This window comes from Papilio polytes, unplaced genomic scaffold (assembly GCF_000836215.1).
Source record: "Papilio polytes unplaced genomic scaffold, Ppol_1.0 DF823824.1, whole genome shotgun sequence".
In the NCBI taxonomy this organism is placed as follows: domain Eukaryota; kingdom Metazoa; phylum Arthropoda; class Insecta; order Lepidoptera; family Papilionidae; genus Papilio; species Papilio polytes.
The window spans coordinates 331,298-348,913 of NW_013525380.1; the positions used below are offsets into that span (position 1 = coordinate 331,298).

Here is a 17,616-nt window from a genome sequence, read left to right on the forward strand (position 1 = left end):
GTGAGTCCCCTTTGGAGATTCTAGAAATCTATGTCAAACTAATATTATAAAGAGCTTTGTTTGATTGTAATGAATAGGCTCAAAAACGACTGGACCGTGTTTAAAAATTCTTCCGCAGTTACAAAGCTGTATAATCCACGAGTAATATAGGCTACATTTTTAACATTTTATTTTAATTTCACGCGAACGAAGTCACAAGCAAAGGCTAGTATTTAATATTTCAGTTATAGAAACTGAGGATTCTTACCGCTTCTCTAAATATCCAATCTTTTGTCTCAACATCTTTTATGATGTCATCTCGTTTCTTCATCCATTCGGGGAACTGACCCTTGTCAACTAATTCCATCCATTTCCTCGCATGACGCATCCTGAAATCCAAATTTAAGTAAAATATCAGTAACAAAAATATGGAAGACAGCCGATGACCTTGAACAGTTTCAGGAGGATCCCATCCTAGACCTAGTGGACCTTGACTTAGGGCCGAGTGCCCGGCGCGCCTAAATGGGGTAGTTTTGGGGGACGCTATTAAATTTATTAAAATATAGCTGTTCCCTTGCGAATTTATCAGCATAAATTATTTTATTGTTTGCATGTGTCAAATTGTCAATTGCAAATGTCAAAATGACATGACATGACAAAACATGGAAATCTTGCTTCCTTGATGTTGGCAGCAACTTATAGTCTCTTTCCCACATTAGGATTTTTATCCAAAACTTTATCCCCTAAGTTTAATGGAGTGAAAATATGTAGCCTAAAGCGTGACGTTAGTGTAGGGCTTTTTATTGAAAAAAGATTTGTTCAAAAATATGCTGTAATTGCTGACATGTTAGGCGACAAAGAAGTGTGTGTTTACGTTTTATTATTAGTATAGTTTAACTTGTTAAAACTAGTTACATTAAAATGGCCATTAATCGAAATTATTGATTTAAGATTGATTCAACTTACTTATTGATAATTTCAGTTGTGTGGAAATCAGCCGGCAAGTCGCCCTGACGATACGGATGTCCTGGACCTTAACAATTACTTCATTGATAGTAAACAAATAATCTATTTCATGGCGAACACCGAGCACTGGTAGGGCGGCCATTTTGTTAATCGAGTCAGTTCCATTTGAGTCGCGATGGAATGCGCGCGCGACCATGTGTTCGGTGGACGTCAATTCAATATCTTAATCGAAACATATCGTTATGATCTATAATTATTTAGTGGAAATATGAATTGTGATATTGAGGATTACGACTACACTAATAATCAAGACAACTATTTTGTTGAAATACCTAAGTACCACGCCTACAAGAAAATGTCATAAATCACCCAATATTACCTGATGTTAGTCGAAAGACTTCACACTAATATATAAAGAAGATTTGCATTTTTGTATGTATTGAGGTAACTCAAAAACTACTGGGTCGTTTTCGAAAATTGCTTTACCAATAAATAACTACATAAGCATTTATTACAATTTTTATTCCGCGCGGAAGAAGACACGAGCAACAACTGGCTTTAAAAAGTACCCTTTTTTAATTAAAAACATTATTAGATTTTTGTTAATCTACTATATTTCCTTTAACCATTCCAACTAAGCTGTAGGCTTATGCTAGGATATGGTTCACAATAGTCTAATGGCGGGATTCGAACACCCGACCGCAAGATCAGTGCTCCGTACCACAAACCATTAGGCTATTGGCGCTTTACTATAATTCTTACCCCATTGTAGTTTATCTAGGAACAATACTTCAGGAGTCTCTTCGCAGTCCTCAGCGGGGCGCGCCTCCGCCTGCCAGGGGATCGTCTGTGCTGATGATTCTCTGAAAATATTTATTTGTTAACCTTTTTTTATAAAACATAAGGTGGCAAACGAGCAAGCGGCCACCTGAAATCGCCAAAGTGGCGAAGCAACCGCTGCCCATAGACATCCGCAATTGCGGATGCGTTGCCTACCCTTATTCAACGGAGGAGGAGACGCACATAAAAAGGATATTTTCCCCTTCCTATGCATCTCCTCCACTGTCAAATCCACTTCCTCTTTTCATCCTCTCTTTACAAGAAAAGTGTTGTGAAGAGAAAGGGACTTAAATTAGAGGCCTCCGGCACCACACTCATCAGACGAAGCACGGAATTGTTTCCATTTGACGACTTTTAACTAACTAACTAACTAACTAACTAACAACACTAACCTGTTGCTCGCGACTTTGCCCGTGTGAAAATAAAATTATAGCCTAAGTTACTTATAACAGCTTTTTAATGGTGAAAGAGTTTTTGAAATTCCAGTAGTTTTAGAGTTCATTTCAATATATACAAAAATACAAATCTTTCTTCTTTATAATATTAGTACAAACGAACAATCGCCCGCAAAAACGTTAGCGCGGAATTAAAAATGGTTTTCTATAATTCCCGCGTGCCCTACAAGCTACCTTCCAGTCAAAGTCCCGTAAAAATCGGCCCAGACGTTTTAGAAAATACCCGGAACAAACGCGGCTTACGGACAGAAGGACAAAAATGCGTTTTGTTAAATGGATTTTCGTTATCAGCAACGCAATATGGAATTTTCCTTTTTATATTACAGACACTCCAATCTATACTTGTACTAGTTATAAAAATAAAAGGATTTATTTGTATTTTTGTATGTATTGAAATAACTCAAAAACTACTGGGTCAATTTCAAAAATTCTTTCACCATTGAAAAGCTACGTTATTACTTAGTAACATAGGATACATTTTTCCTTTTAATTTCTATATTCTACAACGGTTTTAATCTTACCTGTACAAACTTTGAGTACCCTTGTTTTTGGGTCGACCTGCATACTTTGACGCACAATAAGACCTTGGCGATTTAAACTCTGGTGTGACACTTTTTATTTGCAACGCCATCTTCTTGGGTCTAAAAAAGAAAATAAACAGTCACTGAAAGCCTAATAATAGCTTAAAAACACATCAGCATTAAATTCAAATCTAAAATCAATCATCATCATCATCATCATCATCTCCTTATCCTAAATCGATATTTAAATTATTTACAAAACGGTTGGAATATGTCTATATTTGTAAATTGTGTTTTGTGTAAAATCTTACTTCTTACTAATATTATAAACGCGAAAGTTTAGATGGATGGATGGATGGATGTTTGTTAGCGTTTGTAGCATAAACGAGTGAACCGATCTCCATGAAATTTGACACAGGTTTAGAGCGTAGTCTGGAAGAACACATAGGCTACTTTTTATCCCGGGATTGTTACGGTTCTCGTGGGATTCATTAATTTAGTTTTTTAATGTTTACTCGATCATTCTGCAACGGTACAACATATCTTATTGAAATTTGGCACAGATATAAAACAAAGTCTGGAGTACACATGGGATAAGCTTCATCCCCCAGAAATGTCCGGTTCCCGAGGGGTACGTAGCTTTTTGTAATTTATATAGTTAGTATGTTTTCTAACATCACGCGGACGAAGTGACGGGGAACAGCTCGTAATAAATAAATAATCATACTTTATACCAATATTAAAAATGCAAAAATTTTGATGGATGTTTGTTAGAGTTTGTAGCCTAAACGGAACTCGATAAAATTTGGCATAGATGCAGAGCATAGTAAAAACACAGGCTACTTACTTATGTTATTCCACGCGGAGAAGTCGCGGACGAAAGCTAGTAAATAATAAGAGTATAGAATACTCACAAAGCACAAAATGTGAAATAATACTTCCCAGAATTGGGATCTGGGAGAGGAATAGATCGAGCCTCCTTCTGTCGCTCTTGGTAAGCATCGTATGAGCAATCCACATGGCTAGGAAGACGACAATTAGGATGGTATACTGTAATAAAATCAAACTGAATAAATTAATTTAAAAATAATTTCAACAGTGGTAGAGCCCGCTTTAACATCTTCGCACTGTAGGACTCGCCCGGTGTAATACCACGACCACACAGACAGGCGTAAAGTGGGAGTAAATTTGCGTTTCGTCTGATGAGTGTGGTGCCGGAGACCTAACTTTAGTCCCTTTTCCTTTCCACACTTTGCTTATAAGGAAAGTGTGGGAAGTAAAAGTGGAATTGACGGCGGAGGAGACACACAGAAAGGATCCTGTTTATGTACCTATTCCGTATATTAAGGGGAGGCAACCCAACACTATTGCGTATGTCTATGCATGTCGCTTCGCCATTTCGACGAATTTAGGTGGCTTGCTCGTTTGCCACCTTGTAATATAAATAACACTCCTAACTACATCTCTGTAACACTCAGCGATAGAATACAAACATAAATACACTTCAATTGTCAAAATAGACTCCAGTAGACAATGAAATTGTACAATCGTGCAAATCCGCGGTGTTCCACTTTCAAACATATTTTTTTAACAAGATGAACACCACCTCTTATAACAAACTAATTAGCAGTGAGTAAACAATTGGAAAATTAATAATAAAAATATCCCGGAAATCAAAAAAAAATGTCGCGGAAATACCCGTTGTTATTCTACTTTAGGAAAAATTGTCATCTTTATTGCAACGAGACAAACTCCGTCTGTTACAAATAACCAATTACATAGCAGTGAGTGGTGCAAAGAGATTTTAATCAAAATAACGTAGTAGTGTATCACTAACCCACTTTTTTACATTTATAAGCTACTTTGTATTGATCTTTGTTCCGAGTCTCGTTTCAAAATGTTCAAAATGATTGTAGCGTAGTTGGAACACCAACAGTTTACCCGACTGTACATACTCACTTAAAAACACACTATTTACCTTCCGAGTGTTTTGAAGTCAGATAACAAAAAACTTACCAACTTCCACTCTTGGAAACTCCCTTAATTCAGAGAACATAGTGCTGTAGACTGGATGAACGGTCTGAAAAATTTGACAGTCACAATTCAAATAATTGTTTAGGTTACTTTTGGAATACATTTTATAAAATAAAAAACGAACCTAAAAAGGTAATGTGACTTAGACCATTTTCGATTATTAATATGGGAAGATACAAAACAAATTTGTTTTTTTTCTTCAAAACAATATACTACCTACACAAAAAGAAATCAAAGAATGTAAATGTAATCGGTATGATTAGCTATTGTAAAGTTTTCCCAAACTCACCACTTGTGCAGAACTCATGGCGGCTTTGAATGCTGTTCTGGCGTAATCCCGGGCCCCGGACACCACGAAGGACGTATCTGGATGATATAAAATTTTTCGTACTAATAACCAAGGTCGGCGGGAGATATTTCATGTTTAAACAAAAAGAGGCAAGGGCGGCAACCACCCAGAAAGCTGGACCGACGGGGGCGCCACAATCTGCAAATCTTACCAAACAAGTAATCATGTGCACGCATTTTTGAAACATTGCATTTTCTCCTTGCTTCGTATATTGTATCTCCGCTCATTGTTTTAACAAATATATTTAATTTTTTATCAGATTATGTATTGACTAAACATTCGTTGCTTAGCAACGCAATAACAATTTTGAATTTGTCATGGATTATCTTGTAGGAACGCGGGAAAAATTACCGGTTGTTTTGCCAAAAAATAGACTTCCGATACCGGGAATCGAACCCGAGCCTCCTGGGTGAGAGCCAGGTATCCTAGCCACTAGACCATATCGGATGTTGGGAACACTACAAAACTAATAGTAGAATTAAAAAATTATCAATTTTAGATATTAATAAAATAGAATATAAGTAACGATTAGGTAATAAAATACTAATCTTAATTTTACATTATAATAAAATGACATGAAGTAGATTGAAAACTAAACCTACCATTGATTTGGGCGGATTTAATTATTTTATGGCAACATTTAGGAACTGTCTCACTGACGTATTCTATATCGATCGTTTGTTTGCTTTGTTGTAGAGGTTATGATTTATCTCTGAAAGTTTTATTCTTGCCTCAAAGAATCTTCGGATTGTTTTCTTTTAAAAACAATCAATATGTCTGATAACGAAGAGCCATCGGCCAAAATGTTTAAATTGCAGGTAAGGTCATTTATTAAGATATAGTAATCAACCTCTTTTGAGTCGAATAAAATAAGCCGGTAGCTAGAATAGTGTAAAAAAACATACGCGTGGAAAGACACACGTATTAACATGAATGAATGTTAATGATGGATATTGCATATTTTTAAAACCAAAGGACTAATTCTCATCTTGATGATGCAATTCTTCCTTCCTCGTACCATACTCCATAATATCTCTACGACTAGGGCTACTAGTAGACTTCCTTTGATATACTTCTTACTAATCTTACTAATATTATAAATGCGAAAGTTTAGATGGATGTTTGTTAGAATTTGTAGCCTAAACGGCTGAACACATTTAAATGAAATTTGTGTGGAGGATGGTCTGGAAGAACACATAGGCTATCCACTTTTGTTTTTTTTTAATTCCATGTGGACCAATTCATGGGTGAAAGCTAATATATCATATAAGTGTCTTAAGTTCTATAAATGTATATATTTATTCAGCTGACCTCAAACAGTCCTTTTTTGTATTATCTATATGAGTATTATAAAGAGATTCTTAAATAATTTATAATATTGAAATCTTACTTACTAATATTATAAATGTGAAAGTTTAGATGGATGGATGTTAGAGTTTGTAGCCTAAACAGCTGAAGGGATATCAATGAAATTTGACATAGATGTAGAAGATAGTTTGGAAGAACACATAGGCTACCTGCTTTTGTTTTTTTTTATTCCGCGCAGATGGAGTCGCGGGCGAAAGCTAGTAATTTATAAACTAAGGTAAGAGCGGCCACTTGAATCCTTTTATAAGAGAAGGGACATAAATTAGGGCTTTAGTGCAGACTTATCATATATAACAGAGTTGTTTTAAATTCATGCTTGTATTTATCATGTTACAGTCTCAAAAGCAGGAGCAAGAAGAGGCAATGGAAGAAGGTCAGGAGGAGTGGCTCAGTGAAGATGTACTCAGTGAAGATGATTATTATCAAACTGTAAGTAGAAATAGAACAGCGGTATCGGTGGCTAATGGGTTTAAGCACTTGACTTGTAATCTACAGGTCTTGGGTTCGAATCCCGCCGTACCAATGTGATTTTAGATTTTTTGAATTTTCATATGTGCATTAAATAATGCACATATGAAAATACCCGACGTTCTTACGGTGAAAACATCGTGATGACTGCAGGTATTGGCAGAGAAATTCAAAGATATGTATGAAGTCAACCAACCCACAGTGCACTGTGGTTGACTATGTCCTAGTCACCCCTTACTTAGGATAGGATCCGAGCCTGTAGTGTATAGTGAACTGGTGATATGATGAAGTAGAAATAGAATTGAAAATATAAAAAAAAAAATAATCCTTAATAAAGTAGAACCTCAACTCCCTCGGTAACTTAAAAACCTCTATAACTTCAAAAAATAATATGTTCTCATCCCATCAGAGCCCAAAACCTCTACAACATAGACCCTTGATAACTTAAAACCTGTATAACTTAAAATATTTTGTGTTTCCCGCGGACTTTAACTTATCGAGTTTCTACTGTATTACAACAAAATTAGGAACAACAATACACATGACACATAGTAATTAAATCATACTAATATTATAAATGCGAAAGTTTAGATGGATGGATGTTTGTTAGAGTTTGTAGCCTAAACTGCTGAACAGATTTTGATGGAATTTGGTACAGATGTAGAGGATAGTCTGGAAGAACACATAGGTTACTTTTTATCCCGGAAATAGTTACGGTTCCCATGGGACGCATTAATATTAAATAATATAAATTCAAAGAATAAATAACAATAATGAACTAAAAATAAAGATTGAAATATTTATAACTAGCTCTTCCCGTGCGGCTTCATCCGCATGTAATTATGTAAGCTTTATTTTATTGTTTACATTTGTCAAATTATTAATAGCAAATGTCAAAATGACATGACATGACAAACCTTGACAATCTTGCTTTCTTGATGTTAGCAACAACTTATGGTCTCTTTCCCACATTAGGGTTTTTATCTAAAGTATTTAGCCCCTAAGGTTAATGGCGTGAAAATATATAGCCTAAAGCATGACGTAAGTGTATGGCTTTTTATTAACAATAGGTTTATTCAAAAATATGCTGTAGTTGCTGACATCTTAGGCAACAAAGAATTGTGTTTGCGCTTGATAATAATAGTATAGATGAACCAATCAGCTGTTTAGACTACAAACTAACATCCATACATCCATCTAAACTTTCTCATCATACTAATGTTATAAATGCGAAAGTTTAGATGGATGGATGTTTGTTAGAGTTTGTAGCCTAAACGGCTGAACGGATTTCGATGAAATTTGGTATAGACATAGATAGTCTGGAAGAACATATAAGCTACTTAGCGTTGGTTTTTTTAATTCCACACAAACGGAGTTGGGGGTGAAAGCTAGTTAATAATATTACTATGATATGATTCCAGGGTGAACAGAGTGATTATGCAATAATGAGTCAAGAGGATACAATGACAAGCGCACAGGAATGTGCAGAGAACTCGGTTTACCATGATACAGGGGACTCCAACGCACAGGATGGACATGAACAGGAGAATATAGAACAAACATTGAATAATCTGGAGAATTCAAATGTAAGGACATATAATCCTCTTACTTTTAACCCTTTAACAATGGAGTCCGCTTTAACATCTTCACACTGTAGGCCTCCACACAATACCACGACCACACAGAAAACACGCGTCAAGTGGAAGCAATTCCGCGTGCAGTCTGATGAGTGTAGTGTAGGAGGCCCAACTTTAGACCCTTTTTTTCACCTTTTTTTATATGAATAGGATGAGAAAGGAACATGGATTTGAAGGTGGAGGAGACGCATGAGGGAAATGTCCTCTTTATGTGCGTCTCCTCCGTCGATTAAGGGTAGGCAACGCTGCAATTGCGAATGTCTCGGCAGCGGTCGCTTGGCCATGTTGGCAGATTCAGGTGGCCGCTTGTTTGTTGATATAAAAAAAAGTCGCTTTATTCGTATCTCTGAAAGATTTAAAAAAGAACTAAAGTAAATAGGCTGCATCTTACAGATTTTTTTACATCTATGACTTTATGATGAAAAAGAATAGAAAGTTGGATGTTTGTTAGAGTTTGTAGTCTAAACTGCTAAATGTATCTCGATGTTTTTCATAGATATACAGGGTAGTCTGAAACAGATACTTACTTTTATTTTTTAATTCCGCGCAGACGGAGTCGCAGGGGAAAGCTTGTAGAATGCTCTAGCTGTTCCGGTGCGGCTTCATCCACATTAAATTATAATAGCATGATTTTATTGTTTACATTTGTCAAATTCTCAATTGCAAATATCAAAATTATCGTCACCATAATAACCTTGCTTTCTTAATGTTGGCACCTTGTAGTTTATTGTCCCTTTTCCACATGAAGGTTATTTTCATTTTGTTTAATAGCGTGAAAATATGTAGCCTAAAGCGAGTCGCAAGTGTAGAGCTTTTTATTAAAGAAAGAATTATTCAAAAATATGCTGTGATTGCTGACATCCATCACAAAGTAGTGTGTGTTTACGCTTTATTATAGTAGTATAGATATAGATTTATTACTACAAAGAAAGAACTAAAAAAAAAAAAAAAATCATGTTTGATTTTTCATTCCAGGACAAAGACTTTCCAGAAGAATTGGGAGCATTCTTGATAAGGAAGTCAGATAAACCAATAAAGAAGGAGACAGAAGGTAAAGAGAGTGAGATAGACTCTAAACATTCAGACGATGATGGCCATGATACTGATGAATTATTGGTATGTATGAAAATCCATATTTCTATACTAATATTATAAACTAGTTATTCCCCTGTGGCTTCATTCGCATGAAATTATAAAAACTTTATTTTATTGTCAAAATTCAAATGCACAGACAACAAATACCGTTACCAGCAAACTTGCTTCCTTAATGTTGTCAGCTTGTAGTATTTGTCCCTTTCCCACATGATTTTTTTCCAAATTATTTACTTCCTAAGATTAATAGAGTAAAAATATATAGCCTAAAGTTAAGTGTATGTGATTGCTGACATCCAACGTAACTAAGGGCCTGTCCCACCACTAACTGATATAGGGGCAGTTTAAGTGACGTCACTGTCAGATAAGGGAACAAAATCCGATATTTCCGTTATATATTTCACTTGTTGGATAGCTATATAATTTACAATTTGGTGGGACAGGTCCTAAATAGTGCGTTTACGTTTTATTTATATCTATACTAATATTATAAAAAAAGAAAAGATTTGTATTTTTGTATGTCTTGAAATAACTCAAAAACTACTGGGACAATTTCAAAAATTCTTTCACCATCTCATAGCTTATCACTGAGTAACATAGGCGATGTTTATTACTTTTTTAAATTCAACGTAAAGACGCAAGCAACAGATATATTATGTGTATAACAGTGGTAGAACCCGCTTTAACATCTTTGCAAGAATTTTTTGACTCGCCCCCACCAATATAAATGACCACACAGAAAACAGGCGTGAAGTGGGAGCAATTGTGTGGTGCCGGAGGCTTAATAAAAGTCCCTTTCTCTTACCATCCTTTTCCTATAAAAAAAAGGATGGGAAGGGAAAGTGGATTTGACGGTGGAGGAGACGCATAGGAAGAGGAAATATCCTCTTTATGTGCGTCTCCTCCGTCAATTAAGGGTAGGCAACGCTGCAATTGTAGCCTGGGCAGCGGTCGCCGTTTTGGCGGATTCAAGTGGCTTGCTCGTTTGCCACTTTGTATTATAAAAAAATAATCTGTCATTTTCTGTAATAACAGAGAATGCTTGGTGAAGATGAAGCAAAACGTAAGAAGAAACCTAATTTAAAATTAATTAAGAAGGAAATAAAAGAAGTATCATCCGATGAAGATGATGATTTTATATTTGGGGTAAGTTTTAGGAAACTAGCTTGCGCCCGCGACTCTGTCCCCGTGAAATTAAAAAAAGTAAGTAGCCTATGTGTTCTTTCAGACTATCCTCTACGTCTATGTCAAATTTCAACGAGATCCGTTCAGTTTAGGTTACAAACTCTAACAAACATCCATCTAAACTTTCGCATTTATATTAGTACTAGCTGTTCCCGTGCGGCTTCATGAAATTATGAAAACTTTATTTTATTGTTTACATTCGTCAAATTATCAATAACAAATACCAAAATGACATAACATTACAAACTTTAGCTTCCTTCTTTCTTGATGTTGGCAACAACTTATGGTCTCTTTCCCACATTAGGGTTTCTATCCAAAATATTTACACCCTAAGTTTAATGGCGTGAAAATATATAGCCTAAAGCGTGACATAAGTGTAGGGCTTTTTATTATAAAAAGAATTATTCAAAAATATGCTGTAATTGCTGACATCTTAGGCAACAAAGAAGTGTGTGTTTACGCTTTATTATAATAGTATAGATGTCTTTACCAGCCATTGGTTAATGGTGTCGCGTACCGATTTTGTTAGTCGTGGGTTCGAATCCCGCCATTCATATTTCGAAAATTAACAAAAAAATCTACTAAAACAATAAAAAATTGCATATATATATGTACATTTGAAGTAAGTTTGAAAGTAGCGCAAGTGGTGGAGAAATTAAGATATTGATGTAATATTTTTTTTAAACTTTAGAGTACGAAGGTGTCAAGAGTGAAGGTAGCGAAGAAATATTTGAAAAACTACGCGACTAAAGCGGAACCGGAAGATATGAGTGACAAAGATGAGGTTAGTATTTTTTAATAAGTGTAATGCTTTTCGTATGTTACAGCTTACAGTCTAAAATACTTAACTGATTTTGATAAATGAACTGTCATTTGATTCGTCTTCTCCAGAGTGTCATGGAGTATATTATATTGACACAAAACGCCTACAATAGACGAGAGAAAGAAAAATATGGGGAATGGGGACAATAATTACAAGCTGACAACATAAAAGCTTGGTTGTCATGGTAATGGTAATTGTTACCCAATATCAAAGGCCTTTGTTGTCACTTGTGTATTTGAATTTGGATATTTGCAATTAAACATTTCGCTAATATAAACAATAAAATAAACTTTTTCATAATATTAATGTGGACATAGCCGCATGGGAGCAGCTAGTCTGTATTAATATCATAAAGAGGAGAGATTTATATTTATGTATTTTTGTATGTATTGAAATAACTCAAAAACTACTGGGTCAAATTTAACAATTTTTTCATCATTAGAAAGGTAATTTGAGTGTGTGTAACATAGGCATTTTTTTTATTTTACATGTGTTTTGTTATTTTTTAATTTCACGCTGGCGAAGTCGCGAGTAATATCTAGTCTTTAATTTATTATTATATGTTGTTAGCTCTAGAAATCTCAGAAAAACATGGATTATGTTACTCAGTGATAACATAGCTTTTTAATGGTTCAAGAATTAAAATTGTCCCAGTAGTTTTTTAGTTATTTCAATAAATCTTTCCTCTTTATAATACTCGTATTAGTATAGATAGGTAATAATCTATACTAATATTGTAAAAAGGAAATCTTTGTTTGATTGTAATGAAATAACTCAAAAACTACTGGGACAATTTCAAAAATTCTTTCACCATAAAAAAGCTATGTCATCACAGAGTAACATAACATATATTTTATATTATTTTTAATTTTACACGAAGGGAGTTTCGGGCATAAACTAGTAGTTCATAAAGTTATATGTTGTGTAGTTGTCAGACGAAGTGGCGACAATGAAGAGTATGTTTGTGACGCGGCGCGCGGCGGCGCCGAGCCCCCGCCCCGTGGCGGCAAAAAGCACCACCATCGGTGGTATTAACGCGCTACAAACTGTCACCAAACGTGTCGTCAGTCTACATGGTAATACCAGTAAGTATTACAAAGTACACATTTTTTATGGGTGACTATGCTTTTCGTTACCCTTACACATTTTTTAAGGACCTAGGGGGTGTATCTATACTAATATTATAAAGAAGATTTGGATTTTTGGATCTTTGTATGTATTGAAATAACTCAAAAACTACTGGGACGATTTTTAGATGCTTTCACTGTTAGAAAGACTTTTTAATATAACGACGAATTTAAAAATTTAACTAAAATTGTACAGTTAACGAACTTTGTTATGTAAGATGTCAGCAATAACAGTATATTTTTGAATAATTCTCTCTTTTATAATAAGCCCTACATTTCCAGCACACTTATTTTCACGCTATTAAACTAAGAGTTACAAAAATTGGAAAAAAAACTCCATGCGGGAAAGGGACCATAAAGTACAAGCTGCCAACATTTATGCATTTGAATTTTGTCATTTGATAAATGTATAGAATTAAATGATTTATTTATAATTTCACTGATCTTTTTGATCATAATTTGATTTCTTATTTCTGCTTATATTCTAAAAACATGTAATATCCTTGAACAAATTAGACAAACGTCCGTTGCCGCCGACGTCGCATCGACAAGTGATATTAAAGCAGGTGAGTAAAGAAGAGCCGAGACAGAGAGTGAAAGAGTCGGAGGAGATCATCAACGAGGAGGAGTTTCTGGATGAAGAGGAGTTTGATCTGGATGAAGTTGGGGTATGTAGAGTATATTTATTTTTATGATTTTTTAATATATCTCATTGAATTACTATTTGCTGGTGTCTACTAATATTATAAAGAGGAAAGATGTGTATTTTTGTATGTATTTGTCAATAGATATATATACAAAATATGACCCAGTAGTTTTTGAGTTATTTCAACAAATAACTCAAAAACTACTGGGCCAATTGCAACTATTCTTTTACCATTAGAAAGCTACTTTATCATTCAGTAACATAGGTTGTATAATTTTACGTCGACGAAGTCGCGAGCAAAAGCTAGTCTGTACTAATATTATAAATAACCAGCTGTTGCTCACGACTTCGTCCGCGTGAAATAAGAAAGTAATAAAAAACATAGTCTATGTACTCAAGAGTAAATTACTTTTCTAACGGCGAAAGATTTTTTTAAATTGGCCCAGTAGTTTTTGAGTTATTTCAATACAAAAATACAAATCGTTCCTTTTTGTATTATTACTATAAAGATTTGTATTTTTATATGTAATGAAATAACTCACAAACTACTGGGCCTTTTAAAAATAATCACAATAAAAAAGCGACGTTATTAGTAACATATATTTTTTTAATTTAATGCGAGCGAAGTCGCAAGCAACAGCTAGCTTAAGAATATACGAAAATCCTTTGTTTCTGTTGTGGGTAGAAATGTTTTAAGAACTCCATATTTTTGTGACCAGGAGTTGGAGACGGATGACGAGGAAGGTTCCAGGCAGAAGATACGGCAGAGGATTATGAGGCCGGAGAGGATGGATGAGGAGGTTCCTTCTGATGGTGATAGCGTTTCTGATGAGAGCTTATACGATGTGAGTGTAATATTTAATTATCTACTGCTACGTTTATTCATATACTAGGTTTAGCCCGCAACTCCGTCCGCGTGGAATAGCTTATGTGTTCTTCCAGACTATCCTCTACATCTATACCAAATTTTATTGAAATCCGTTTAGTAATTTAGGCTACAAACTCTAACAAACATCCATCTAAACTTTCGCATTTGTAATATTAATAAGATTTGTTAACCCTCAATTTTCTCGCCTAAGTGCCTGTCCCACCAGTGGCTGATAGAGGCTAAGATAGCTTCAAAATGACTGTCAGATAAGGGAACAAAATCAGATATTTCCATCACATATTTTACACGTTCTATTCTTATTAGATATTTTACAATTTGGTAGAACAGGCCCTAAGTCTATCTTCACTTAGGTATTACATTGATATTTTAAAAAGTCTTAATTTTGTTTCGTAAACTCCTTACAATCTGACAGACGACAAAATTGTAATACAAATTGGAGTGGAAGTGTTAGATTTGAAATCTAAGGGCTTATCTACCAAATTGTAAATTGTCTGATAACGACCGTTTAAAATATGTGATAGAAATATCAGATTTTGTTACATTATCTGACAGTCATTTTTAAGCTATCTGAGTCTCTATCAGCCAGTGTTGGGACAGGCTTTTAATCTTTTTAGTATAATAATGACTAACCATGGTTAGTTAAACGTTAAATTTCAGGCCTTCAATTATGTAAAACTAGTAGTTGCTCGCGACTTCGCCCGCGTGAAATTAAAAAAAATAAACATAGCCTATTACTGACTAATAAAGTAGCTATCTAACGGTGAAGGAGTTTTTAAAATCTACCGAAGTAGTTTTTGAGTTATTTCAATACAAAAATAACAAATTTTTCCTCTTTATAATATTAGTACAGATAGCTATAAAAGCTAAAGCTAAAGCTAAAGCTAAAGCAGATAGCTAAAAAAAATGTTTTTTTTTTTTCTTTTATTATCAGGAGATTTTATCCTCGGAGTCTGAGGACTTGGATGAATGGTTCACGTTGGATATAAGAGCGGAACGAGCCGGCGATTATCTTCCCTTATTAGGTAATATTATTTTAATATTAAACTGAAACAAAACTAGGCAAATTCGCGGTGTTTTTTTATAATATAAGGTGGCAAACTCGCAAGCTACCTGAATCCGCCAAAATGGCGAAGCGATTGCACATAAACATCCGCAATTGCAGCGCTGCCTACCCTTCATTGACGGAGACGCACATAAAGTGGTCATTTCCCCTTCCCATCCTCTCCTTATAAGAAAATAGTGGTAAAGAGAAAGGGACTTAAATTAGGCCTCCGGCACCACACTCATCAGACGAAACACGGAATTGCTTCCACTTCACGCCTGTCTGTGTGGTCGTGGTATTGTTGAGTGTGTTCTACAGAAAAAAGTTCAATGCAACGGTTCTACAGTGGTATAGCCCGCTATAACATCTTCACACTGTAGGGCTCTCAGCAATACCACGATCACACAGAAGACAGGTGTGAAGTGGAAGCAATTCCGCGTGCAGTCTGTTGAGTGTGGTGCCGGAGGCCTAATTTTAGTCCCTTTCCCTTTTCACCCTTTTCTTAAGAGGAAAGGATGAGAAGGAAAACTGGATTTGACGGTGGAGAAGCATATGAAGGGGAAATGTCCTCTTTATGTACGTCTCCGTCAATGAAGGGTAGGCAGCGCTGCAATTGCGGATGTCTATGTGCAGCGGTCGCTTTACATTTCGGTGGATTCAGGTCGCTTGCGAGTTTGCCAACTTATGTTATAAAAAAAAAACAGTAGAACCTCGATAACTCAAACCTGTATAACTTCAAAAAATAATATGTTCTCTTCCCATCGGAACCCAAAACTTCTACAATATATTTAATTATAACTTGATAATTTAAAACCTCTATAACTCAAATATTTTCTGTTTCCCTTGGACTTTAACTTATCGAGGTTCTACTGTATTAAGTAATTGATAATATAGGTACAAAAGCGAAGCAGTTATTGGTAAAAGAGCGTAACCGTGTCGGAGCGCGACTGGCGACTCTCGACCAGAGCCTGCTGGCGCTGCGCGACAGCGGCCGCCAGCAGGCGCAGCTGCTGCGCCGCGCCGCCGCCGCGCTCACACACATCGACACTGCGCTCAGGGCCGCCTAGCACAATACTCACAATACACACTTAATACACACATAATACACACACACTTTACCACCAATAACTGAAGGCTGCCTAACACACTTTACCACCAATTACTGAAGGCTGCCTAACACACTTTACCACCAATAATTGAAGGCTGCCTATCACACTTTACCACCAATTACTGAAGGCTGCCTAACATACTTTACCACCAATTACTGAAGGCTGCCTAACACACTTTACCACCAATAATTGAAGGCTGCCTAACTCACTTTACCACCAATTACTGAAGGCTGCCTAACACACTTTACCACCAATAATTGAAGGCTGCCTAACACACTTTACCACCAATTACTGAAGGCTGCCTAACTCACACTTAAAACACATTACAATACACACCTAATCCACACACTTTACCACCAAATACTGCCTTTTCAATATTTTTATATTTTCTTCTAGTATTTAACCTTTTTCTCGGGTTTAAAAAATAATATACAAGAGGCATAGTTGACACTTGAAACATTTTTCACATAACTAACGTGTAATTGTATCAGCGTTAGACCCGTGTGAAGCCAGGGCGGATCGCTAGTTAATTATAAGCTTATTACGAACTTGTCATATGTTAAAAAGGTCGAAATGTATAGCTTAAGTAAATATTTTGTTCGCATTAGTATAGTTAAGTTTTGCAATAATTATAAGATTTTAAGTATGAGAAGTGTCATAGTTGACATGTTTTATTTGTTAAATTATGGTAATAAATATTTTTTTTCCACTAGAATGAGTTGTTTTATTTCGTAAACCAGTCTTTTGATCACAGCTGTATTGTTAATAAGTAAATTTGAATTTAAAAATGTAGGTTTTTAATGCTGGGATAGATTTTTTTTTATCTAATCTATTATAAAGGCGAAAGTTTAGATGGATGTTAGTTTGTAGCGTAAACTGAACGGATCTCGATTAAATTTGTCATGGATGTGGAACATAGTGTAGGACACAGGCTACTTTTGCTATTTTCCATTCGACGCGTACGGAGTCGTGGACGTAAGTTAGTCTATAATGTTGAAACCAGGAAATTTTGAAAAGAACTAAAATTCAGGATTTGTCGCGAAAATCGCGTATCGCGTTATGCACATAGCGCATAGTGCATAGCGC

At 35.4% G+C, this 17,616-nt stretch overlaps 2 protein-coding genes and 1 non-coding gene across 3 annotated transcripts; 1 reads left to right on the top strand and 2 right to left on the bottom strand.

The window, feature by feature from the left end:
* Positions 1-1,675: 1,675 nt before the first annotated feature.
* On the bottom strand, positions 1,676-5,433 carry LOC106103293. Its single transcript, XM_013283023.1, has 6 exons — positions 5,296-5,433; positions 5,085-5,161; positions 4,778-4,841; positions 3,676-3,811; positions 2,762-2,881; positions 1,676-1,808 (listed from the first exon to the last, which is right to left on the bottom strand). The coding sequence occupies exons 1-6, from the start codon at positions 5,369-5,371 to the stop codon at positions 1,676-1,678; spliced, it is 606 nt and encodes a 201-aa protein (XP_013138477.1). The 5' UTR covers positions 5,372-5,433.
* Positions 5,434-5,519: 86 nt separating this feature from the next.
* On the bottom strand, positions 5,520-5,591 carry Trnae-cuc. The gene has a single exon. It is a non-coding gene; the product is annotated as a tRNA-Glu (tRNA).
* A 208-nt stretch (positions 5,592-5,799) lies between these two features.
* LOC106103305 lies at positions 5,800-17,205 on the top strand. The gene is made up of 11 exons (XM_013283037.1): positions 5,800-5,962; positions 6,849-6,941; positions 8,402-8,566; positions 9,593-9,733; positions 10,745-10,855; positions 11,586-11,678; positions 12,646-12,802; positions 13,361-13,512; positions 14,210-14,335; positions 15,311-15,401; positions 16,316-17,205. Exons 1-11 carry the CDS (start codon positions 5,918-5,920, stop codon positions 16,486-16,488), a joined length of 1,347 nt encoding a protein of 448 aa, XP_013138491.1. The 5' UTR covers positions 5,800-5,917; the 3' UTR covers positions 16,489-17,205.
* Positions 17,206-17,616: the final 411 nt, after the last annotated feature.

Bases quoted from the DNA above. Each gene is read 5' to 3' on its own strand.
- LOC106103293 (XM_013283023.1), bottom strand. From the start codon at position 5,371: ATGAGCGGAGATACAATATACGAAGCAAGGAGAAAATGCAATGTTTCA. The intron at 4,842-5,084 runs GTGAGTTTGGGA...CAAATTTTTCAG, and splicing joins CCATGAGTTCTGCACAAGTG to ACCGTTCATCCAGTCTACAG. The intron at 1,809-2,761 runs GTAAGATTAAAA...AAATATTTTCAG, and splicing joins GGTACTCAAAGTTTGTACAG to AGAATCATCAGCACAGACGA.
- LOC106103305 (XM_013283037.1), top strand. From the start codon at position 5,918: ATGTCTGATAACGAAGAGCCATCGGCCAAAATGTTTAAATTGCAG. The intron at 6,942-8,401 runs GTAAGTAGAAAT...ATATGATTCCAG, and splicing joins AAGATGATTATTATCAAACT to GGTGAACAGAGTGATTATGC. The intron at 10,856-11,585 runs GTAAGTTTTAGG...TTTAAACTTTAG, and splicing joins ATGATGATTTTATATTTGGG to AGTACGAAGGTGTCAAGAGT.